We start from the raw sequence: 24,432 nt of genomic DNA, 5'->3' as shown, positions 1-24,432 counted from the left end.
GGGTCTGCTCGCCATCACGAAACCCGGTGCACGGAGAATGCGTTTTCCCCGGATGCCGACTCGCGCTACACCCCGCGGGTGTACGGTTCATTGGTCCGGTGAAGAGCCCCTTCCCCCATCGGCGAAACCCCCCTTTACCTCGCCCGAGGAACCCCCACCCACCCCCACCCTTTCGACGGAGGCCCCGCGCACGCATGCCATCACGGCCCCAATCCCACGCCCCACCCCAAGCCTCCCCGCCCCGCCTTACCAGAGCCGGCGCTCCCCGATGCCCACGACTGATGAAGATGGAAGGGAATACCCGACCGAAGCGGCCACGGTGACTGGTTTCGGCTCTCCGGCAAGCACAACACCCGGTCGGCCTGCCCCGAAGGTTCGGGAATCCCCGTACCCCGCCAATACAACACCCACCAATCCGCCCATCACGAACTCCCAACCCATGACTCTCGCCCATCCCCGCCCAACGGTGAGCCCCCCCTGCACTCTCACTCTTGTGGGCCAGATACCGGGGATCATGCCGACCGCGCCTTTGTGCCCTGCGTCCCCCTCCACGATACGGCCGGTACGGATCCGTCTCCCCGCGCCCATACCGGGTGCCACTTCCGCCCCGGCTTGTCCCCCGCAGATCGGCCGCCTCCTCGTAGCGGCTGGGCCCATCCATCTGTCGATCGAGCCAACCCTCTCTATCGGAGCTATCCGGGCCGTTGTGACAAGCACGAGGACACAAACCCCCGAATCCCTTTGCTCGGGTTCGCATCATGGGGATTGTTGGGCTTGCCGCCTCTAGAAGCCGACAAGAGCGATAGAGGCGGGTGGAGCGGGCCAAGGCGCGCCTTAAAGGGCTCGGTCCGCCCGGAATCACTGCCATTCATGCACCGAACCCCGGCCGGAATACCACTCCCCCAACCGAGCCAGGGGAAAGAAAAGTGACCACCCGGCAGAAGAGAGGTGATGAGAGAGAGAGAGAGAGAGAGAGAGAGAGAGGAGGTATTATTATTATTATTATTATTATTATTATTATTGATTGACACCGAAGCTGGGGGACTCCATTCACCCGGGGGCACCTGGTTTGCTGTGTCTCTGGGCGGCGAGCGGGTCGATCGGAAAGGGGGGCTGGCTGGGGGGATAGCCGACGTGCAGTGCGGTCCAATCGTGTGCCGCCGGGAGTGGTGTGGGGCCGGGTGCGTGGGCGGGGAGAGGAGCCGCTTTTCGTCGGATCGATCGACTGCTGTGGCTGTGGCTGCGGCTGGTGTCCGTCTCGCTCGTGCGGGCATACGCCGGTTCGGTGTGCCGATCGCCGGGGTGGGGGGAGTCGGCGGACGACGGACCCCGGCGGTGATTGATATGATCGCCGGTCCTCCGGCCAAACCCCCCAAAATCGATATCGAGAGGATCGTCTCCAAGCCCATGACCGACAGCGCCGGAATCGCCGCCAGCGCCCCCCCCATGTGGTCACCCCACTGCGGGTGGTTCCACGCCGCCCCGGTGCCGTGACGAGTCACGATTCCCACCATCGCCGTATCCCCGATCCCCAGGGTAACCTCTCCCTGATCCGGCTCGGGCTCAGTGAGTGCACCAACCGGGTGAGTGCTGCTGCACCCGGCGGCGATCTCCGCACATGTCACTCACTGTGCGCCCGCCCTCTGCTCTCCCGACCCCCGAGTGGGGTTTGTGACGCCGTCTGCTGCGCTCGGCCGGGGGCCGTCTCGCCTTGGGCGCGGGCACGCCCGTCGTCGGCTTCTCCCCCATCCCACCGACGGCCGCCCACCGGTCGGCGTGGGGCGGGCCACAGCAAACATCGGCGCTTCTTCCGCTCTCCGCTGGTTTTTGCGTGGGGCGGCCGAAGAAGCCGTTCGCCCTCCTCCCTCCCCTCTCTGGCTGGGAGGCGTCTGCCCGCGCCGACGATGGGGCAGCAGACAGTGGTGCTGCTCCCTCCCTGGCGGTTGGCCGCCCCTCATCGGTCGGGGGTGGAACGGCCAAAACCGCGCTGGAGCTGTGCTGCCCTCCGCGGGACGGGGAGCAGCCCCTTTCGGCCGGCGGGGACGACCGTCTCGTGCGGTTTTGGGCGTCGGAAAACCAGTGACTGTGCGCCGATTCTTCTTCTTCTTCTTCTCCTTCTTCCTTCCCTGGGAAAGTGAAACACCGACGACCCCGAGCGCGGGGGTATGGCCCAGGCAGGACAGTCGTGCCCGCCCGTCGACACCCAGTCATGCTGCCATCGGCGGCAGCGGCCGTCGGAGGACCCGCCGGACGGCCTACCGGTCGACGACGCACCCCCGCCCGGCTGGTGCTCCCGACGAGCCCCACTCCGACGGCCGGGCGAAACAGGGAGGAGCACCAGCCGCGGAAACCAGCCCGGGCGGAAGAAGAAGAAGAAGAAGAAGAAGAAGAAGGGTGGGCCGTCTGCCGAGCGGGGAAATGCGCCTTCTTCCCGGCTTTACGGTGTATCGGCGGTTCGTTCCACTGCTGCCCGGCACCCGCACTGGCTTTCGGACGAACAACGGGTAAACCAGCCCCAAAACGGCCGGCTGTTGGGCGCGTCGGGAGCACCAGCCGGTGTGGGGCGGCGCGGGAGGCTCGAGCTTTTCGACACCCGCCGATCCGCCGAAGGTGATCGCCGCTCGGGTGGGTTTGGGGGGAGGTTCTTCGATGATCCGCTGGGAGTGCGGGGATGATACGCGGAAGAAAAGGTCGGATAGGCAAAGCGGGGCGGAACAGCTCCAACCGGGGGGCGGAGAGCTCGATTGTCGCCACCGCCCGTTCAAGCCGACCCGCGCCACACCCACACCATCCCCCCGGCCGGTGTGCCGTTCGCCGGGGCTGCCCGAGTGGAGCTCCCCGCCCATGCCCGGACCGAGGCGGGCGGGGGTTCCGGCCAGGAGAGAAGAGAGACGGGGCTGCCCCTAACTGGATGGCCAGAGACGGTAAACCGAGGCAGTCCTCCCCCCTCGGACAGAAACGATAGTCGGAAATCGGCTAACCACCCCACCCGCGGGACGGCGGCCCATGCGGCGGGATGTCCGCTTTCGGCTCGTCTCCGATACCACCCCCCAACCCGGAGCGGGAATCGCCGATCGCCCGGGGGAAAGAAAGAAGGTTGCCCCAGAGCCGGAGCTCGACTTGATTCCCACCGACGAAAGACACACGATGTCGGTTTTCGTGGGCCGTGTGCGGCGGGGTGGGGTGAGAAGGGAGGAGCGGGCGGTTGGCGACGACCGAAAGAGTGGGCGGGTGGCAGTGGGTCGATCGGAACCGACGGTCACACCGATAGCGGCGCCGCGGTCGGCCGAAACACCCCCGCCGATTCGAGCGGTCGAGTCGGCTTGGGTGGAAGGAGCAGCTCCCCTGGGGCAAGAGGACCCGGCCCGGAAGAGCCTCAAAAATGGCCTCTCAAAGGCGTTCGAAGGCCTCCTAGCGGCGACAAATAAGGCACACAACCATCTATCAGTCGGGCGGCTCGACAGAGGCCTCTAGACAGCCAAAAATGGTATACTGGGTCGATCGGCTCCACCCCGACCGCCACCACTCCCTGTCATGGGGGGGCGGGCCTCCCCGGAAATCGGGAGTGTTGGGCGGCTCGTCCGGGGGCGCACCCACCCGGCGAGGAGGGGCATCGATCGGGGCGGGTGCGTGTGCCGGTTTCCCGGCGCTCGGGGGAGCAGCCAGCAGACCCAGCGCGAATCGAGTCTGGAAGACGCAGCAGAGTGCGTCGGTGTGCAGACCCTACCCGGGGAGTGGACAGCAAGCACACCCGGAAACGGACGGGAGCACCGCCGCAGATAGCCGATGGACAGACGTCTGGGAAGAGGAAGTGGTATGCACCTCCTCGGCGGGCCTCATTGTCGTCGGAAACCCCGTCCAGCCAGAGAGAGACGGACAGCAGACCGTCGAGAGCGGGGTGGGGTTTGAGTCGGGGCGGGGAAACAGAGGGAGGTGCTCCGCTTGGCCCCCGCCGTGCGGCAGTGAACCCAGTGGCACGCAAAACCGGGTGGTGTGGGCGAAAGGCCGAGACCGACCCGCCGCGGCTGGGGGGAGTGGTGGGCCGAGGGCGATCGGAGGCGGGGCGGCTTTGCCTCCGAGTCCGGGCAGCGGATGGGCCAACCGAGCCGACGATGCGCATACCGACCCGGACCGGGGCGGGTGTGCGGCCCCCACCCCCGGCGAGGACCATCCCAAGCGGCGGGGAGTGCCTGGGGGGCGAAACCCGCCATCGAAGACCCCGATCGATCGATAGCCGGCCTCTATCTCTTCAATCAATCAATCAATCAATCAATCATCCATCAAGGAAGGATCGGGCCGGCTTGAACGGGGGGCGGGGGCCGAACCCGACGACCGGGCCGACGACGAAAAGCAAGCCGACTGCCTGCACGGGTGTGTGTTTAGGCCGAGGAGCTGCCTGCTCCGTTGTCGGCGTCCTTGGTTGGGGGGCGGCGGCATCATCATGCCCCCGACCGGTGCTCGACACCGCGGAGACCACTGTCTTCGGCGTTTGATGACGACCCCGAGCCGACCACCGACGAAGCAGCCGCACACCCCATGCCCGGCGGAACACCCCACGAGCTCGTCGGCGTGTTCCTTTTCTTCATCGCCCGTTGTTCGGCCGGCGGGGTGTGTTCTTCTTCGATGATACCCCGCCCCTACTTCCGCCCAACACGGCATCATCCAACAAGCTGCTCCGGATTCCAGCAGGTAAGTAAACCACCCGCGCAGTCGCGTGACCCCGGCGCGGCCGTCCTCCGCCCGGCGGCACTCCCCGCCATCTGGGCCAGTCACTCTCGCCGCTGCTTTGGGTGGTGGTGGTCGCCGCTCGAGACACCTCCGCTGCTTCCCGCTTTTCCTCCGTCCGCGGCACACATTCCAATCGATCCGCGCTGGCCCAAAACAAGCAGCAGTGCACTCGTCTTCGGGGGCGTGGCCCGCGTCGACCCCCGCCCGCTCCTCCTCCTCCTCGTCGGAGGGAGAAGGGGCTTTTCGTCGACCACGACGTGGACGGGGGGCTTGGGCGCCGCTGGCGGGGTGTACCTGGTATCATCGCCAGTGCTCTGTGGGGGGGTTGGGTGCAAACAGCGCGAGCAGGCAGGGTTGTTTCTTCTGCGGGTGGGGCTCTCGCCCCGGCCGGATAGCGACGATGATCATCATCGGCTTCCACGCTCACGCTCTTCCCGGGGGCGGCCCACGCACCGAAAACGGGGAGGTTCAAACCACTGGGTCCACCCCGCCGACGACGCCCGGTGGCACGGTTGTTGGGTTTTGCACTTTCCTTCCGCCCGCCCCCGGTCGCACCCGAAAGGCGGGGGTGTGCGCCACACCGGAAGGGGTTTTCGATTAGCGGATCCGCGAAAAACCGCACACCCCGACCCCGTCACGCCAATCGATCGTGTCGAGCGCCCCGATCGCACCGCCCGCCCGGTCGTCGGTGCCGAACGAAAGCAAGCGGACGTAGTTATTAGGGCGAACGCCGCGAAGGCGGGAATGAGCTGGACACGATTGAAGAAAACCCCCGACCCGCCCCTTCCTCCAAGCAGCGGCGCTCGGACCGACCGGCGGGGAAGGAAGGAAGGAAGGAAGGAAGGAAGAAGGACAACACGCCGCCTTCTTCTTCTTCTTCTTCTTCTTCTTCTTCTTCAAACCCCCCGCACGAGACAGCAGCAGACCAGAGAGCCTCATCACCATCGCCGGGGGCGTGCACACGGTTTTGGGAGAGCCCCCGCCGATCCGGTCGTCGGCGAGGTCCGGCCGGTCGTCCGGTTCGACCAGCCAGCAGAGCGACACGCGACACGATCCAAACGCACGCGGAAACGTGTGGCCCGTGTGGGCGGGCGGGGCGGGGGCCGGCCAGGAGAGGAGGGAGGAGCAGCAGCAGCAGCAGCAGCAGCGGTGGAGCGAGTGCCGGTTCTTCGGGCGGGAGTGGAAGGGTTTGGAGGACGGCCATGGCCGCGCGTACTCTCTGGCTGGTTTGGGCGGGAGCCGAAGCCGGTCGTCCGGTGTGCGCCGCACGGCCCGGCGGGGTGTGTGCACAGCGAGCGGTCGGGGCCCGGCCGGCGGGGGTTGGCCCGACCGTGTTTCTACCGCCCAATGCCCCCCAGCAGCCCGAGCGGGACCAGAGAGGGCCACACACCGGCCGAAGAGAGAGACCCGGTTTGGGGGAAAGTGAGTGATTGTTGCCGCAACAACCCAACCGATGGGGGGGCCTTCATCCATCGACGGAGGGGGGAAGGAAAGAAAACCGGGATGGGGGTTCGGGGCGGTGCCGGCGGGGAAAGACCGGTGATTCGGTGCACGGCTTTTCGTTCGTCGGCCCCCGACCGGCGGAAGACCGACGAGATATCGATATCGACTTGCTTGCGGCACGCCCGCTAGTGGGTATGGTCGGAATCGGGGAGGGCACGATCACACCGGGCTCGGCGGGAACCCCGGCCGGAGGATCTGCTGGTCGGTGGCCGGACGGCGCCAAAGCCGGGAAGGGAGAGACGGCCGCCACGATGGCCGGCGGGGCGGGCAGTGCTCCTCCCTCCGGCGGAGGGCGAACGGCCCGCTTTCGTTTACCCCCCAAAACCCCGTCCGTGTGCGACGGACGGCGCTGATCCTGGCCCCAATGGCCAGACCGAAGGAAAACCCGGGCACTGGCCATGGGAGGAAAGCCGGTCGTCCGGTTTTGACTGCTGGTGGGCGCCATGACCCCCCAACAAAAGCCAGCCGCACCGAAAACGGGGCAGCACACGATGACCGGGTATCCCCGCCCGCATCCCACACCCCGCACGGCTGGGTGGGCGGGCGGTGGCCCACAAGGCGGCCGAACCGCGCATCCCGCTCGGCTCCACCCCAGCAGCCAGTGATATCGTCCGTCGTCGGGTCATCCGGGTGGTTCGTTGCGGCGGGTTTGGGAAAGGGCCATGGCAGCGGCGGGTATCCTCCTCCTCCTCCTCCTCCTCCTCCCTCCTTTTCCCTCCCTCGCCTCGGTTTTTGGGGGTTTAGGGAAACCGAGCCGGTCGGGCGGGTCGGATGGGGGTGTAGTAAACCGGCCCGGGAGCGGCAAAGGGCAGAGGGTGGACATCGCCGGGGCCGGCTCGGGTCATGGGGGAAAACCGGAAACGCTAACACGGTCCCCGGTGGGACCAGCACCCGCAGCGGCTCGCTCGGACCACCCCGCCCAGCACGGGCAGCCCGCGTTGGCGGGTTTTTGGGGTTTGGCCATGGGAGGAAAGCCGGTCCGGGGTGGGAGGCGCCGACGGTGGGCGGGTACACGGCCACGGGGGCACGGACGGGTTTTTGGGGAAAGCGGGGCTTAGGGGGAATGGTCGGCGGGATGAACAACCGTCGGTCGTCTGCTGCTCCCCGGCCGACCACCGGCGATCGGTGTCACCACGGCGCTCGGGAGTGGAAGCCGGGGCTGTCTGCACCGGATGTCCGAGTCGGGGGACGACCAACCACGGGGAGGCCATCCCACCGAACCGGCCCCCATCATCCGGCTTGGGCGGGGCAGTGGACGGAGGACGACCCACCGCGTACGCCGGCGGGGAGATGGGGGCCGCCGGAGGGGGAGTGTGCCCGCTCGGGCTGCTGGAGGGCAGAGCGGCTCGCCCGCCCCTTCTGGGCCCAGGAGGGTCGAAGAAAGGACGACCGGGAGCGGAGGATTGGGACCAGCAAGCACACCGCAAACAAACGGTTTGGCGACGAAGGGAGGGGGGCGGAACGAGGAACACAAGCAAGTGAGACAGTGTCTGCACCGTCTCGGGCCCGTGCTGGGTACGACGGACGAGTTTGTTGGGTGGTCTTGTCTGTCCCCACTTGCGCCAGTGGGCGAAGCCGCACAACACACCCTCCTGGCTGCTTCGGGGGTTTCCGCCGTCGCTCGTTCGCAGGAGCAGGTATCGGTGGGTGTGCGCCCCCTCCCTGCTGTGTCATGCCACGCTCCCCGAAAAACCCACTCCACTCTCCGCAGAGGGCCCCATGGCCATATAGTGGGTAACTGGGAACAGCGGGGGGGTATGTGGGGGCATCGGTGTGGTACGGGCGACAGTGATGGCTGGGACGATGGGGTTGTCACGATCGAGTCGGGGTGGGATCATGTGCTCCCCGGGAAGGTCGGAATACATGGGTTTCACCGGCCGTGGGTGGTGAGAACGACTGATAGCGCTAGTGACCACTCCCAGACCGGCGGGCACGTCGGCCCCGCAACGGATAGCCCCAGGAGGCGGATGGGATTTGCTGCGGGATCCGGCTAACGGCGGTATTCCCGCGTATGGAGACGTCGTAGGAGAGGGGGTGATGGCGGATGGAGGATGGGGTTTGCCGAACGCGCCCGGATCGCCCAGGTATTGGCTCCGGACCGGCCGTACAGCGCGGGGCGGACCGGGTGCATTCACCGTCATGGACAGATGGGTCGATGGGCCAATCGGTGGTGGTTGAATGCCCTCCATTGTGGTCCCCCCCGCGAAGCCGATACGGGGGTGACCGACATGGCCAATGGGACTGTGGGCAGCAGGTCTTTTGGCTTTTTGCTGGGCCATGGCCGCTACTGTTCCCGGGATCATTGGTCCGATGCTGGCGGGGAGCGAGGGTGGTTGCCGATCATGAATCCCCCCGACGGCCGCACCAGACCCAACAAGCCGGAGAACCAGACCGGCGATCATCCCGCATGCGGCTCCCGGGCAGAAGGAGCGACCCGCGACCCACCGGCCGCGGTACCTACCGGGTCGGGGGGGGTCATGCTCCCCGTCAGTCGCGGCGGGATGGTCAACGTACGGGTAGGGGGTCATGCCCCGACCGATGAGGGTGGCGGTCGTGCACACAGCGAAGCACCCGCCGATACCATCCGCCCGACGACCGGGCCAGCGCCCCAGCCGCGCACTGAAACCCCACCCTCCTCTCGGTTTTACCACCATCCCCACCGCCCGTTCAAGCCGACCGCCCTGCCCGCTCTCCCCCGGATCGCCCCGGGTTGGCGCCCCTTTCTGTCCGGTAGTCGGCGCCGTCTGGATACCCATATTCTGGGCTGTCCTCCTATGGTGGAATAGTCGTGCAGGTGCTCTATCGGGTCCCAATATCCCCCACGCTCACCGAAACCGGCGGCCACTGCGCAGACCCCACACGGGTGCGGGTCGCCCTGCGGGTTGCCTCCGGCGGCCGCTCGGCGGGCAGTGCGAACCCGGCGACCGCCACGGTCGGAACCCGGTCAGTCGACTGCACCCCGATTCGAGTCCTCAACCAGCGGGACACGGCGAGTTGCTCCGAGCACGGGTTTTTGGGGGGTCTTCACAGTGCAAGAATGATGATAGGGCACTCCCCGCGGCCCACACAGCCCCCCCGCCTCGATTGACCCGCTCTCCACCCTGAGGACCCCCGAAAACCCCACCCGCTGCCGCCCCCGTCGTCACCCCCGACCCAGCCACTCTCGGGTGCGCTCCCCCCGCCCGACCGCTCTCCCCGGGCTTGGGCCCCAGCGCCCGGGCCGGGGTATCGCCCGCCGACCTCGTGCCGGGGAGCAGCTTGCGGGAACACCATCCCCGACAGGCGAGCGGCGACACGGGTCACCGCTGGCGGAAACCCGGTCTTCTGCGGATCCGCCCCGGCCCATGACCAGCCGTGCCCCGCCCCACTCCGCCGAGGAGAGCACCCCCGCTCCCCGCTGCAGCCGCTGCCGGTTCCGCCCAACCGTGGTGTAGTAGGGTGGGAGTCGAGGAGGGTGAGTGGTGATGGTGTGGGGTGCGGTGGGGCGGGCAGGGGAAACAAAGCGGGTCGACCGGCTCTGGGGGGGCAGCCAGCAGCGGGTCGTCCGCCGGCCCATCTCCGGGTGCTGTTGGCCGTCTATCGGGCAAAACCCCAGCCTGCTGCCCGCTCTCTCCCGGGCAGTGGGTTCAGCCCAAAAGGGGAGGAGCCGCCCACGGAGCAGCCTCTCCTCCAGAAGACGCCCCGTCGGCCCGAGCCGCTCGGATCATCGCACTCCAAACCCCTCGCTCGCTCGCTCGTTCGTGTTGAAGGCTCGTCGGTCAACCCAGTCCGAAAAAGCCGTCGTGCTCGGCGTGCCCGCTGCGAGAGTCTCACGAGGAGCTCCACCCTCGTGAGCCGGTTTTGGGTGCACCTATCCTCCGGCCATGATCCTCGGCGGGGTGTTTGGGCCTTGTGCTCGGTGGCGCTCCCTCCCCTGCTTTGGCTGGGTCGGCGGGGCATGGCGAAGGGGCTCCTGGTTTCTTCGTGCTGCCCCCCTCCCAATGCGCCGCTCCGGACGCGCCGATGCTCACAAGAATGAACAAGCCCGTGTCCCCGACCGCGGGCAGCGCCGCGTCCACAACAACAGAAGACCCCCTGTCTGCTGCCGGTCGGAGTGACGCATCATGGGAACGATGGTTCGGCACACGGACCATATTCGCGGGGATAGCTATTTTGGGTGCAGTGGGGGGGAATGCCGTGGCCAGTGTGGGTGGACCCTCGTAAACATCGGGTGCCCGCATATAGAGGATCGGTGCTGGAAGGCTGGGGATACCCGAGAGGAGGGGGGGCCTGTTGACGGCGGTTCCCCTCTATAGGCAGCATAGCGAAAAACCGCCCTTTGACCTCTCCCTGTCGACCGTGCGTGGCCGTTGGTCCGATCATGCGGCTCCTCGGTGTCGGACTGCTTGCTCTGCACGTCAGGGCACCCTCGGAAATGGCCCGCGCGGGGTTTTGTCGACAGCCCGGGGAAAGAGTCCATACGCGCAGAGTGCGGCACTCTGCCCGGCCCGCGGCGGACACCCGGTCTGCGGGTCAACCGGCGGGGGACGTCTGCCCACCCGCCCGGATACGGACGGGGGAAGCCGGCGACACGGACCGGAGGGGGCCGGTCGGGCGTGGGACGGGGCGGGAAACCCCGAACGCGGCGGGGGCCTCCTTCCTCGTGCGGCTCACCGACCGCCGGCACACCTCAAAACGACGAACACCTCCCGTGCCGCCCTCCCTCCGAGTCGCCTCCACACTGTATGTGCTCAGACACCCCTTCTTGGGCTTTTCGATCGTCGTGCCGCGCACGGTGTGACATCGGATGATCGGTTTGAGCCGTGCCAGCCGTCCTGCTTCTGGCCTTCCCCCCCTCCCACCCCGATCGACCGGCTCCCTGTCCACCCCACCTGCTGGATCCGGATCGGGAAGAGCCGACCCCGCGCCTTCCCGTGGGGTTTTCCGGTCATGGCATGGGGGGGATAGCCGGAGCGGGCGAGCCGACATCAAACCGATAGCCGTATCCGAGGGGCCGATAGCGGTGGATGGGTCGAGCCGTTATCGGGGTCGGGGTACTCCGCCCGATCTCGCCGGGGTGGGCGGCGACCTCTCTGCCCGTAGCCGGCCGTAGCGGCCCTCTCCATTTCCGCCCGCAGCGGAGATCCTCGACGATGATCGTCTGCAGGGGGCAACCGCAATCGGGTCTCTTCAACACCCTGGCGGTGTGCATACACTGCAATCGGACGGGACACGACCGATGACTGCAGCCAAGAAGGGAGGTTCCCCCGACCGCCGGTACGGGGAATGACGGGCGGGGTCGTCGGGCTCTGCTGGAACCCCCCCAGCAGTCATCCGCGCACCACTCCCCACCGGACCCGTCTCCAGCCGGAGAGGATCGTGTCAGTCAAGAGGGTGGGGTCATCGGCGGTCGTCGCGGGTCGTCGGGTGGGCTTGGGCCCGGGCATAGGGTTCTTCTAGAGCCAAAAGCCATCGGGGAAGCGGCAAAAAGCCAGAGGAGCACAAAACCGCACAGGGCCCAGCAGGGCGAACGGAGACAGTGGGCACCTGGTGGGAGATCCGGGTAACGAAACCCACCTCGGTGCGAGCCCGACACCCCCATGTCCCGCCGGCCAGTGGGCGGTGGTCGGAGTGTCGCTGCTGGCTGCGGTCGGCGGGGTTCTCTCCTGCCTGGTGTGCAGTGGGGTGTGGCCGGCGGGTTGGCGCCCCATTCAGCAGGAGCGGGTTGGGGCTGCTCCTCTCCGACAGCAAGGGCGGGGTGGCGGTTGGTTGGAGAGACCGCTCGGAGCGGGGGGGGACTGCGGTGATCTTGAAGGGGGATCCGACCACGATGCGTGGGATCCCGATGATCGGTATACCCGTCGACGGATCCGGGACTCCCCACGAGCGGGTGAGGGCGGGGATCCCCGATTCCTCGGAGTTCGTGACTCCGGTCGATCCATGCACCGTGGGACGGATGGGGTTGGCCCACACTGCACCCGCGCTGGGGGACGGAGCACGTGCGCACGACATACCCGAACCGTGCGCCCGATCGCACGAATACGGCTCCACGATGACCCTGTTGTGAACCCCCACCCCGCCCTCGGACACCCCCACCAGGTAGGAGGATGCCCCGTCCCGCAGGCGAGTCTGTGGGCGTGCTCCTCTCCGGAGCTAGGCGCCGGTGGGCGGGGAAGAGTAAATCCGGTGCGGGGAGCCGGCGGGGAGCCGAAACGACCCCGAACCGGACCCGCCGGAGACGGTATACGGTCAGTCAGGTGTCGACCACTCACTGGGGGCCAAGCAATCACCGGTCGGGGTGGTCCGGAACACGACCGGTGCGCTCGAGCACCAGAGTCGCTGCTTTCTGGTCGGCTCCGTGATCGGATGATGAAGAGCCCGCAGCACGAAACACTCCGAGATGATCGGCTTTTGGGCTCTCTCCGGCATCGAGCCGCGGGCGGGCCTTCCGGTCGTGTGCCCGGTTCCGAGGACGGGGGGATGGTCTGGGGTTTGCCCCCGAGCGATGATATCGGGGAGCGGGGTCATCGGCTATGCCGCTCTGACGGGGTTGGAGGGCGGTGGCGGTTCGAGGGGATCGACCCAACCCCGCCCAACCCACCAGCAGGGCCAGTCAGTCTCGAACACCCGGGGAAGATGGGGAGGGCGAGCGTTGGGGTGGTCCGAGCCGATATGCCCATGGCCGGTGGTTTTTCGGGGTTTGGTGCGCCGCGCGGCACCGGCTTGGGGTGGAGGGACACAAGAAGGGGGATAGGGGGTTTCTCGGCCGGCATGCCCCCCCAAAAGGCCGCCCCGAGCAGTTGTTCGGCCTGACCCCCACGGACTAGCCGGAGAGGCCAAGCCAAGCTCGACCCCGGACACGAACGGACAACACCTTTTCGACCGAAGAAGGCATTCCGGTCGTGGGCCGACGGGCGGATGGCCGGCAAACCGGGTCGGGGGGCGCCCACTCTCCCCGGCCGTTCCGGGTGTTGGGCGGTTGTTGGGTCGGGAGCGGTCGGGCAGAGAGATAGGGCGGGTGGGGTTGGGTCGAGACAGGGAGGGGTCCGCCACCAGTGGGCCCCACAAAAACCCCGAGATCGCGGTGCTATGCCCCATAGAGAAAGCCGCCCCGGGTGTTCAGACACCCCCGGCCGCCCCCCTCCCTGTTCTGATCGGTTCATGACTGTCATAAAACCCAAAACCCGGCATGAACACCCCCGCCCTCGAGCACAAGGACACAGAGTGGGCCTGCAGCCCCGCGCAACACGCCCCCATGGTCTTGGCTGGTGGGCTTTCCCGGGCGAGGATGGTCCCGGGGAGGGTGCGCCTGGGAGAGGGTATTTCGGGCCGGCTTCGGTTGGACATTCGGGGTCTCTTTTTGGTGCTGCGGGGGCATGGGAACGTGGGGTCTGGGGCTCCATGGCGGTGGGCATGATCGGTGAATCAGACGCCGATATCAGCACCGGCATTCCGGGAGTGGGGGGTGGGATGGGGGCGATGGTTTCGGAAGCCCGCGAGGTGTCCCTTCCCCCGTGATCCGCGGTGGGCATGATCGTGCCGGCCGTCCCCACTAAGGGGGAGGTGTCACGACAGTGTGTAGAGCTGTCCGTGAGGAGGGTGTCATGGATGGAGTTAATTGTTATGGGTATGCCGACCCCGACCAACACGGTGGCGAGCAGAGGCCGGCGGGTTCGATACCCCTGGGGCGGCATGAGCTGCTGGTCTTCCAGGCGTATTATCCCCAACCGAACCACACGTGCGGGCCGACACCGCGCAGAGCCTCGCATGTGGCTCGTCCGTTGTCCGGGGGAGGGTCGCCTCCGGGGAAGACGATATGCTCTCGTCGGATTGGGGGTGGGACGCTCTCGGGCCGATGATCCTCCCGTCCCAGGACCCCGGCCGTGCATCGGCTATCAACAAACAGCCAGCCCCTTCGCTGGCAGCAAAGCCCATCCCCGCCCACGCTCCTCCCGGACACGCCACAGCCCTTCCCGGTGAAGAAGAGCATCATATCGCCCACCAACACCGAAACCATCCCCCGCTATCGCCTCGAACGAGCAGCCCCACCAACACCGACACACGATGGCCCCGACTGCCGGCCCAGGAGAGCCCATTCCCGGGCGAAAACCCGCCTCGCTTGCCGCATGCGCCCTGTGGGCCACGCTTGTACCGGGCGAGGCGGGCCAACAGCCCCAACACAAGACGAAGAACACCCCATGCATCATGTGCATGCCGGCCGGGTTCGCTTTGATCGATGGGCGCGCCGCATGATGCCCACCCGGAAAGGGGCCGCTCCGACACCCCATTGTTCCCTGTGGGCCCAGCAGCCCTGCATGCGTTGATCCACGCCGCCCCATCGTCGGGAGTGTTCTCCGTGTGCGCGAGAGAGACCCATCCTGTGTCCTATCGGCCTCTGAGCGCCCGCCGTGCGGATAGCGCCGCCCCTCTTTCTTAGAGAGAGAGCCGACCACTGACATGGCCTCCCCTCTCCCGGGCAGTCGCCCAAAACGCCGCAGCCGACCCCCGTCCGATCCGCCCCCGCCCTCTCTTTCTTTCCTGGCCGGAACACCCACCTATGCCCCCGCCGGTGTGCGCGGTGTGCACCACCGTCGAGCCTTTCCTCCGTAGTAGTAGACACCACCCCCCAGCCCATGTCTCTTCGAAGATGACTCCCGGCCCGGAGAGCAGAGCGGAGGAGACAGGAGGTGCCGTCATGATGATGATGATGATGATGATGATGGGGGTGTCCCGGGGCGGTCGGGAAGAGGCGCGGCGGGTGCAGCACCCCGAAGAAGAAGAAGAAGGAGACAACCGGTGCCTGTGAGGGAGAGGAGGAGGACTCGGATCGGCGATTGGTGGCCGCAAGCGGCTCTGCCGTGATGGCGTGGGCGGATCTCGGCTGGGGTCAAGGGTTGGGTGTCGGCGGCGGCGGGCCGGAAAGCTCCGGGCAGGGGAGCCCGAGGGAGATGGTAAGTAAGTAAGTAAGTAAGTCAGTCAGTCAGTCAGTCAGTCAAGGGGGGGGAAGGAAGGAAGGAAGGAAGGAAGGAAGGAAGGTTCAACAGTGATGAATGAGTGGAAAAGAGAGAGATGGGGGGGTGTGTGTGCATGACCGTGGTGAGTGTGACGGGGAGGGTTTTTGGTGGGGCCGGCCAACCGCCGGAAGCGGGGCGGCGAACGGACGCCCACTCATCACTGCGGACACGACGGGTGATGGCGTCGTCGGTTGGCGAAGAAGGACGTGGTGGATCGGGTGGCTGCTGTTGGTGAAGGTGAGAAGCGGCGGATGAGCTGCTCTGGATGATGTGGACTACTCGTCGGCCGCCGATCGTCGGGAGGGGGAGGGGGTTTGTTGGGTGGTGGTGGTGGTGGTGCCTCTTCGGCGGTCGTCGTCCCACACCGCCCCCTGGCGCACCAGGCAGCAGGGTTTTTCGTCGACCGACCACCCGACGTCGCACTCGTCGGGGGATATGGGCCGGCCGCCGGGTGTGCCCGCCCCGACCCGGTCGTCGGGGTATGAGTGGGTGGGTCGTTTTCGGTCGTGTGCTCCTCCGCCTTCTTCTTCTTCTTCTTCTTCCGGCAGACGGTCGGCGACGAAAAGAAAGGAGGATGCCGACTCCGCCTAAACCCCGCGGTGGGGTGGTATCGACCCGCCGTACACGGGGGCGGGGTCGTCTCGCGGGATCCCCGTCTGCCGCTAAACCTGAGTGTGGCAAAAAGCGGTGTCTCCACTGCTGCCGTGCCTTCAAGGGCGATGTTGGATGGCGCGCGCCGATGCACCGGCGGAGCGTCTCGTCGACTGCTGCTCCCCGGCCGGTTTTTAAACAACCAAACCGGTTGGGGGGCATCGGCCGATCCCCACGGCGGGAGTGCGGTGGTCGTTTTCGGCCATTGTCCCCCGCCCCGGCCCACCCGCTCCCCGATCGCGTACCGCCCTTTCCTCGACCACCCACTACCGGACCCGCTCCTCCGCTTTTGGTGGCTGGCCCCAGCAGGCATCATCATCATCATCATCATCATCATCCCCACCCGCTGCTCCGGCCGTCGGTCGTCTGCTGCTCCCCGGCCGGTGGTGTCACTGGGATGACACGACGTATGGCGGCCGCTCGCCCCGTACGCGGAGTAGTGGGTTGGTCCCGTCCGATCGGCTTTCGGGATGATGTCGTCACTCAGCCCATGTCCGCCGGTGCCGGACCCACTGCTTCTTCTTCAAGCCCGCCCCAAACAGCAGGCGCACGGGGCGGCCGGGCCAAGGGGGTGAGAGAGAGGCGGCGGCGGCGGCCGGTGGGACCGGTGATGCGCTAATAATCCTCCCTTGGGCGTGTGCCCGGGTCGCGGGAGGCCAGCCGCCACTCGGGGTTGGGGTAAAACGCGCTGGGTGGGGCACTGAGCCCCAACAACCGACGATCGGCGATTGGGGGTGGACATGCCCCCGCACTGGGCGGGGTTCTCTCCGGCCCGGCCCGACGAGCCGGCGGGGAAGAAAAGAAGCGGCCGCCGACCCGCGGATGTGCCTCCCCGGCTGCTTTGGCTGGCCGGGAAACCGGGCGGAGAGAGAGAGAGAGAGAGAGACATGGTGCTGCTGCTGCTGCTGCCACCCTCCGAAGCCGGTGCCCGTGGTGGGTGTGTATGGCGGGTCCGTCGCCCGTACCCGATGGCATCGGTCCCGCTCCTCCCGGCACCGACACACACCCCGACTCACCCCACTCCCGGCCATCCTCTCACCGGGGACCTGTTGCCCATGCCCCGGCACGCATTCGTGGCATGTTTGTTCCCCCATCGATCGATATCGATCGGCGTTTCACGGCCGATCGCTCTCGTCGGGGGTGGGCCGCCCCCCATGATGAGCCGCCCCCCGATCGACTCCACTGCCCCCGGTGCTGCGGCCGTCGCGATCGATATCGTCTCGGGCCACCCCGTGCCGGTTGGCCTCGCTTCCGCCGCATCGGGGTCCTCTTCCCCGACACACCGGCCAGCCCCGCCGCCATCGGCTCCTCCGTCCGGGGTTGTTTACGACCGACGCGGGTGGGCCGGGACAACGGACGGGACGACGACGACGACGACGACGACGACGACGACGACCATCATCCCGAACGGCGGGCAGAGGACCGAAAACGACCGTGTCCACAGCCCGCCCCGAAAGCGGGCATGGGCGGCGGCGGCGCGGCCCTCTCACCGGGTCGGGTGGCGGCCAGACCGCACGCATGGCCGGCGGCCACATCCCCCTGGGCCCGGTCACACTCGGCGGGTGAAGAAGGTGGTCCTCCACTCACTCGTCGCGCCCACTGTCGCCGTGTGCTGCCCGGTCGGCGGGGTGTTGTCGTGCCAACCGGTTGGAGGCAAGCAAGGGAGGAGGAGCCGCCCCAAACAAAACCCCCCAACCGAGGAGGTGCTGCTGCGTCGTGGGAGGACGACGACTCCCCGCACGCCACACCGGGCAGTCGTGATGAGCCTCCTTGCTTGGCGCCGTGGGAGTGCCGTGCCGGCGGGGAGTGGGAGGTCTTCTCGGTGTAGCCGGCCGGCGGCCCCCCCATCCAGCCACCACGGTTGGGCCCGGGCGCATGGGCGGCGGCGGCGGCGGCGGCGGGGAGCAACAAGAAGTGATCCGAACAACGGCCGACGAGAGCGGTGTGGACCGGGCTTGAAGCGGCCGAAACCGCCCATGCCCAACAACCCGGGCCGGCGGGCCGCCCACCTCCCCGACGCCGCTCCCGCCGCGGCGAGTGTGACGTCGTCATGAGGCCGCCGGCCAAAGCCCCCGCCGAACGTCCGACGACCGGCACACGGCTCTCCCGGCGGGGTGGTTCACCGCTCTGCTCTCCCGGACGAGCAGCCACTCCCCGCCGAGCCGACGGCTGTCTCCAACAAGCCCAAAACACCCCAACCGACGAAAAGCGACGAGTGCGACCCACCCGGTCGTCGGAGTGACCGATCGAGACACGATCGCCGCCCCAAAACCGAGATGGCCGGGGTGGGTGCGGGTGTGGTGTGGACGGGGGGCGAACGGCCGCCGCCCAGTGTGGCTTTGCCGACCGCAGAAGACGGGGAAGAAGGAAACAGACACGAAAAACGCCCCGCGACGGCAGAGAGAGCCCGGGGCGGAGCGGGGGCCGGCCAGGGAGAGAGAGTGGGTCGGCGGGGCATGTTGGCGGGGTGGATGGGGGCAGTGGGATATGGAGCTGCTCCGACGGTCGGGAGCACCCAGAAGAAAAGCCAACGACGGACCCACCCGCCCGTAACCCACCCACCAGACACAGACAGACAGACAGAGAATCCACCACACAGAAACCTCCGGCGAGCGGGGAGTGGGGCAACAAGCGGAGAGGAACAACACCCACCACCACCACCACCACCACCACCACCACCACCACCCATCATCATCATCATCCGACAACAGTCGCCGGGTGGCTGGTGAACGGAGGGTGGACGGAGCAGCGGGTTGATCCCCCGTATGCACGCCCGCGCCCATCTCTGGGTCAACTCGCACCCGGCGTGGGTCTGCGATGGCCATGGCCGGGGTATGGGCTCCGTCGGAGGGCGTTCAGCCCCATCAAGGTGCCCGTGGGCCCAGCAGTGGTCGTCGGGGCAACGGGCGCTTCTTCCGCCGGTGCCGCCCTGCCCCCTCTTCCCTCCGCGTGGGGGCAGGGGCAGAAACACCGATGCCGTTCGCGGGGTCCTCCCCCCACTAGTCACGGCGCCTCTCCTGGACACAGAGGGAGTAGCGGCTTCCACACCCAGCAGTAACCGTGTATACCGTTGCTCGCATGTCCCCCCGATCGGCTCGACCGGATCCGCTCCTCGCTCTCCCACCGCCATCATCGATGATCGGCGCGACGGCGCACCCGACTGGCGCACGGGGCACGGTGTGGGCCTGGCCAAGCCACAGTACGTACAAACGGTGCTGCCGGTCGAGCGGGGGTCCGTGCCACCATCATACCCAGCACGGGCGATATCGGTGTGGTGTCCCGCGGGGGTATTTCGGGGAACAGCCCGGGCAGCTCGGCACGGTCCAACGTCCTCGGAGCGGGGCAGCTCGAATGCTCCCTGTTGCACCACTGTCGTGGGGGGGGCATGCAGACGCTCCGGGTGCACGTCGGGGTAGACACCCATCCGGGTCGGGTGGGTCGGGAGTTCGGCAGTGGGGCCAGAGCATGCCGATTCGCCATCACCCGGAAACCGTGCTCCCGGAACCGGGTGGGATGGCGCCGATTCGCCATCACTCGGCTGTCCCAAACCTCCGTTGGGGGGTCTGGGGGCACCAGACGCCCAGGCCGGCCCGCCCCGTCGATTTGGCCCCTTTGGAGAGCCCATTTCTCCAGGCACACCGAGCGGGGGGTACACACGGTCACCGGCAAACGCCTCGACCGCCCCGCTTCTTGCCGGTTTTCGGGGTGTGGGCTCCAACAGAGAGCACCGTGTCCACCACCCCTCCACCCCAGTCGAGCTCAAAGGTGCTATCATCCGCTGCGGTGTTTCGGGTCGGGGTATACTGGGGGGATCTGGGGTAAGGGTGGGGGGGTCTATCGACGATACGGCGCTGTAAGAGAGGCTCATTCTGGTGGCTATCCGGCACACACACACCGGCCGAGCCGCGACGGACGACGGTGTCGCGGACAGAGGTCCCCGACGCCGACCGAAACGACCAGCACACAGCGCGGGGAAGTGTTGACCCCGTTCCGAACGGTGGTCCGGAGTGACCCACCGGACGACGACAGAGAGAGTCCCGGCGGTCTTCGTCTCCCACCGGTCGGGGAGAGCGCACCGACGACGGCACGGCGCGCTCCACTGGGCAGTGGGAGAGGGGGCATGGCCAACACGGCCGGACCACCGAACCGGCGGGTCGTGGCGATCGATATCGATATCGATCCTGATCCCTCCACCAACCCGCCGCCCCGCCCACCCCAGGCACCAGCGGCGGGCCCCATGGTGTGAGGAGGCCCGGGCAGAAGAGAAGAGGCCGGTGGGGCGCCGCAAAGAAGGAAGAAGAAGAAGAAGAAGCCGGGGTCTGCGGCGCCGCGGTCGGCCGGAGGGGGGGCCGCCCTCTCCCTCTGGGGCTGGGGGGTTCTTCCTCCTCCGGTCGGGGAGAGCGTTGGGCACCACAAAGGCGGGGGGGCGTGCAGTGGGTGGGGGTTGGGCGACAAGCAAGAAGGAACTCGGCCGATCGGGAAGGGGAGGAAGGGAGGAAAGCGGCGAACCCAACCAAAGCCGTCGGGGATGTGGCCAACAGGAGGCGGAACCCGACGACCGGGTGGCACACCGCCCGCCGGGTGGGATCAGTCAGCAGGAACACGACGGAAGGGTGCCCGCTCGCCTTCTTCGGTCGGCCCGACCGATAGCCTCGGAGCGGCACTCTCCTCCCGGCCGGTCAACAAGGCGTTCGGCCGATCTCGGTCGGAGGACCAGCAGCAGCAGCAGCAGCAGGAGGGTTGTGTGTGTGTGTCGGAGGAAAACGGGCATGGCTCTGCCTTCGGGGGGCGGCCGTGCACCACCGGCCGTGGTGCCCGCCGATCCGTCGTCCCGCCTCTCCAATTGACGCCGTGGTCGGGGGTGCTCTGGAGGTGTGTTGGCCCCCGAGCTGGCTTTGCGGGGTACACAGGCCGGAAGCCCTCCCCGTGGGAGCGTGGCTCCAGGCCGACCGGCCCGGGGAGAGGAGGGAGGAGACTGCGCGTGCCCCGCGGCACGGGTGAAGAAGCGGTGGGGCGGCCTCCTTCCTGCTGGGGTGAGTGCACCGGGGCTTGTTGGGGGTGTGCCCGACGGGGAGGTGGGAGATCGATGACGACGCACGATACTGGTATGATCATCCCCTCCTTGCGTCGCACTATCCGCCACGGACGGGGATAGAACGAAGCGCCGACATCGAATACCATTACCCGCCCAAAACGCTATGAGACGATAGGGGGGTTACCCACGCTCGGCCGGCTGGGGTGGTCATCACCCCTATCCCCCCCGCCATCAGCTCTCACCGGGATAGCGAAACACCAGAAGCATACCAGTCGGTGCGGGGTGATCCGCAGACCGCTCCTCCCCCGTCGTTATACATACTGCTCGCCCCTCCGCCCCAAGAAGGCTCCTCCACCCTTTATTGATGCCCACCCCACCGATAAATGGGTGCGGATGAGAATGACCGAGCCGCGTCTGCGGGATGCCGGTGCCGAGCAGCGGCTTCAGGGCCAGAGTGATGCGTCGGCGTGGAATGCCCTGAATGGTGACGAATCGCACGACGGATTGGGGGTGTCGTGCCTGTGGTCGCATGAGCCCCGTGGGATCCCGTAGCGACGGGGAGGGTCGGACCATGGGTGCCGTCGCTCGTAGTGGGGGGTGCGTCTCGATGTTCCATGGCTTGGGGCAGGGCGGGGAGGGGAGCCGGCCGAATGGTTGCGGCGGGGGCGTTTACCGCGGCTTCTTCGGATCCCGCGAAGAGGGCATGATGGGCCCGTGTGACCGACGCTCCGGGTCCTGGGGGTATGGGGGTATTCGGGGGGGGTATGCCCCGAGGATCCGGCACCATCAGCCCATGCGGGGGCCGGATCGCACCACTCTCTACGGCCGGACCGGGCGCGGAGTGAAGGGAAGCCCAGGGAGGAGCTATAGGGGACGTGACCTCCGGAGCAGTGGGCGTCAAAAGACCGTACCGATGCCCTTGGTGTACGCATGCGGAGTGCAGACCTGCGTGGGTTGGTTCGCGTATGACATCCCGCCGCCGCGGAGGGGGAGTATGTGGGGGCATTCCCGAGCCGGATCCGGGTGAGGGCCCACCCGCTCGTATGGAGTGAAGGGCGGGAACACCCCCTGCCGTTGTCGGGACAGAGGCAGAGGAGGGTGTGGTCGGCCGTGGGCTTGGATCAGCCGAATGATGAGGATGCCTCCGGTCCGAGCGAGGATTATTAGTCGTGGGGGTCGCGGATCCTTTCTTCTGCTTCTTTCTGTTCCCCGGATCTGTGTTGGCCTCCCTTCCTTCCTTCCTTCCTTGTCTCTCCCCCCGGCGGTTTTCTTTCCCTCCCTTTTCTTCTTCTTCTTCTTCCCTCTGCCGACCCCGATCCCCCCAATCATGGTCTCTCTCCCTGGCCGGCGGGGGGCCCCCCGAACCGGTTGTTTCCCCTTCCTTCCTTCCTTCCTTCCTTCCTTCCTTCCTTCGCCGCCGCCTGCTCCCCGTCTTTCCTTCCTTCCTTCCTTCCTTCCTTCCTTCCTTCCTTCCGTGCGCAGTGGTGCACGTGGGTGGGCAGCAGGGAGGAGGGCACGACACCCAGTCCTCCTCCTCCTCCTCCTCCTCCTCCTCCGCCAGCCAGTGGGAGCCATGTGGCCGGCGAAGGGCCTCCCGGCGGTTTGAATTATTGCTCACCGGGCGGCCCCGGCACGACCAACGGCCTCTCCGACCGCGCAGCCTATCGCTGCTCGTCGAACCCAGTCACGGTCAGCGGCAGTGCGGCCGGATTGCCCGCCCTTCCCGCCGAGGACAGGTCGTCTCGGAGCGGGCATGGGCGGGGGGCAGCACTCCTTTACGCCCCCCGTGCGCCGGACTGCTCTCGGGTTGGGGGGCCGCCGCTTCGCCGAACCCTGCCTCTCCGGCGCGGGCCTCCGATCCGCGGCGATCAGCAGCCCAAACCCCGACCGTCCGTCACAGAAAGGGGGCGCGCCCGCCGCCGCCGCCGCCCCTCCTCCCTCAGACCGCCCACACGGCCGGGAAGGGGGGCCGAAACGCGCCGTGTGCGCCGCTCCCCGCTGCTGGGTCCTAGAAGCGGCGTGGGAGAGGCGGCTTCCTCCCCGCCCCCCGTCCTCCCGCCCCTGCTGTGCCGCGCTCGGGTCCCTCCCTATCCTCTCCCCGCACGCTCTGGTCCACACTCCCGGCGTCTCGCGCACCAACCCTTCAAAATGGGAGACGTATGCGCGCGAGGCGCGACGGGAGCCCCGGGGACCGCTTTGCACCCACCCCCACCCCTCACCGGCCATCCCCGGGCCGCCCGACCCGCATTCTGCTTGCCTCCCCGTGCGTGCGGGTCCCCGGCGCGAACACCCCCACGACGGAGGGAGGACGGTGGACCCCCCACTGGCTGGAGGAAGAACACCGGACCGGAACCCCTTCCCCCACTCCCCGCCGACGCGGCCCGACCCACTCTCTGCGCTTGACCGACGAGCACACGGTGTGCTCGCTCGTGGGGGGCACACCCCGACGCGACGGGTGTCGTCTCATCAACCGCCGGTCGTGTCTCCGTTTTCGGGTTGTTCCCTCCTCTTCTTCACTCCCCCCGCAGTGGGAGCACGGCCAATCGTGTCGTGTGCCGGCCCCCGACCGCCGTGCCACTGCTGGGCACTCCACTGCCGTCGACGGGAGTGGGCGGGGTCTTTGGGTTGGGTGCCGATTACGGAGGTCGGACGGGTTGGGGAACACACCGAGGATGAGACCCGCCCCCTTTCCTGTTGTCCCGGTGTCCGCCGCGCCGGGAGTGGGCAGCAGACCCGCCGACGGTTCTTCGGCTGCTTGCCGCCCCGACGAACAACGCTTTTCCCACCCACCGAACCTTCGCACTGCCGCCGGTCGTGCGCGTGCCGGTGTGCCTTCTTCTTCTTCTTCTTCTTCCGCTCGGGGTATCCGCCGGCCCGATGCCGGAGGAAACGGAGAGCGACAGACGACTTACCGGCCGGGCCGACCACCGGCGCGGGGGGTAGTGTCGGTCGACGGCCAGTGAGGCCGCCCCCCCAATCGACGACCCGGTGAACGCCGCCCCACCGTGCCCATGATGGCCGGCCGGCCGTCCGCCCGCCCATCTCCCTCCTCGGCCCACACCGGTGGGTTTTTGTTGGCGTTTCTTCCTCGCCCACCCCGCTTCTTGTTGCCGGTGGGATGAACCAACCCCCCCATCCCCGTTGGCCGACGAGCCCACCGAATCGAGTCACCGATCGCCGCCCACAAACCACCCACCCGAGCCGCGACACGAGACGATCCGCGGGAGAGGCTTCTGGCCGGTTTTCGGGCAAAGAGCGGAGGATTGGATCTGCCGCCCGTAGTGTCGGGGTGGGGGGCCGGCCCGATGCCGCGCAGAGCAGTCGATATCCCGCCGACGGTGGACCACCCCCATTCCGGGTAGACCCGCCGTTTCCTTTGTCTCTCCTATGCCAATTTGGTCCGGGCATAGCGGGGAGGTATGATGACATCATCGAGGCTTTCTGTGCGGCTCCTCCGCAGAGCCCGTACCGTGATTCTCTTATCTCCTACCACCCCGAGGACCCAGTCGTCGATCAGGCGGT

The 24,432-nt window shown here is 67.6% G+C and overlaps 4 protein-coding genes across 4 annotated transcripts; 1 reads left to right on the top strand and 3 right to left on the bottom strand.

Annotated features, from left to right (window-relative positions):
• Positions 1-52: 52 nt before the first annotated feature.
• Positions 53-796, top strand: LOC112343802 (vegetative cell wall protein gp1-like). Its single transcript, XM_024667834.1, has one exon. It carries the CDS (start codon positions 53-55, stop codon positions 785-787), a length of 735 nt encoding a protein of 244 aa, XP_024523602.1. The 3' UTR covers positions 788-796.
• A 7,012-nt stretch (positions 797-7,808) lies between these two features.
• Positions 7,809-19,516, bottom strand: LOC9648406 (NADH-ubiquinone oxidoreductase chain 2). The gene is made up of 5 exons (XM_024667827.1): positions 19,049-19,516; positions 13,480-13,873; positions 12,000-12,157; positions 10,333-10,453; positions 7,809-8,577 (listed from the first exon to the last, which is right to left on the bottom strand). Exons 1-5 carry the CDS (start codon positions 19,404-19,406, stop codon positions 7,902-7,904), a joined length of 1,707 nt encoding a protein of 568 aa, XP_024523595.1. The 5' UTR covers positions 19,407-19,516; the 3' UTR covers positions 7,809-7,901.
• An 18-nt stretch (positions 19,517-19,534) lies between these two features.
• On the bottom strand, positions 19,535-21,056 carry LOC112343801 (extensin-like). Its single transcript, XM_024667833.1, has 2 exons — positions 20,641-21,056; positions 19,535-20,540 (listed from the first exon to the last, which is right to left on the bottom strand). The coding sequence occupies exons 1-2, from the start codon at positions 21,054-21,056 to the stop codon at positions 19,535-19,537; spliced, it is 1,422 nt and encodes a 473-aa protein (XP_024523601.1).
• Positions 21,057-21,246: 190 nt separating this feature from the next.
• LOC9648405 (cytochrome c oxidase subunit 3) lies at positions 21,247-22,594 on the bottom strand (the record flags this gene model as incomplete). The annotated part of the gene is made up of 1 exon (XM_002994243.2): positions 21,247-22,594. A coding segment is annotated over one exon (1,326 nt), but the record flags the coding sequence as incomplete, so codon positions are not given.
• Between the last annotated feature and the right edge of the window lie 1,838 nt (positions 22,595-24,432).

The sequence above is a fragment of the Selaginella moellendorffii genome, unplaced genomic scaffold (assembly GCF_000143415.4).
Source record: "Selaginella moellendorffii unplaced genomic scaffold, v1.0 SELMOscaffold_213, whole genome shotgun sequence".
Classification (NCBI taxonomy): Eukaryota; Viridiplantae; Streptophyta; class Lycopodiopsida; order Selaginellales; family Selaginellaceae; genus Selaginella; species Selaginella moellendorffii.
This window is presented reverse-complemented; position numbering and strand designations above follow the sequence as displayed.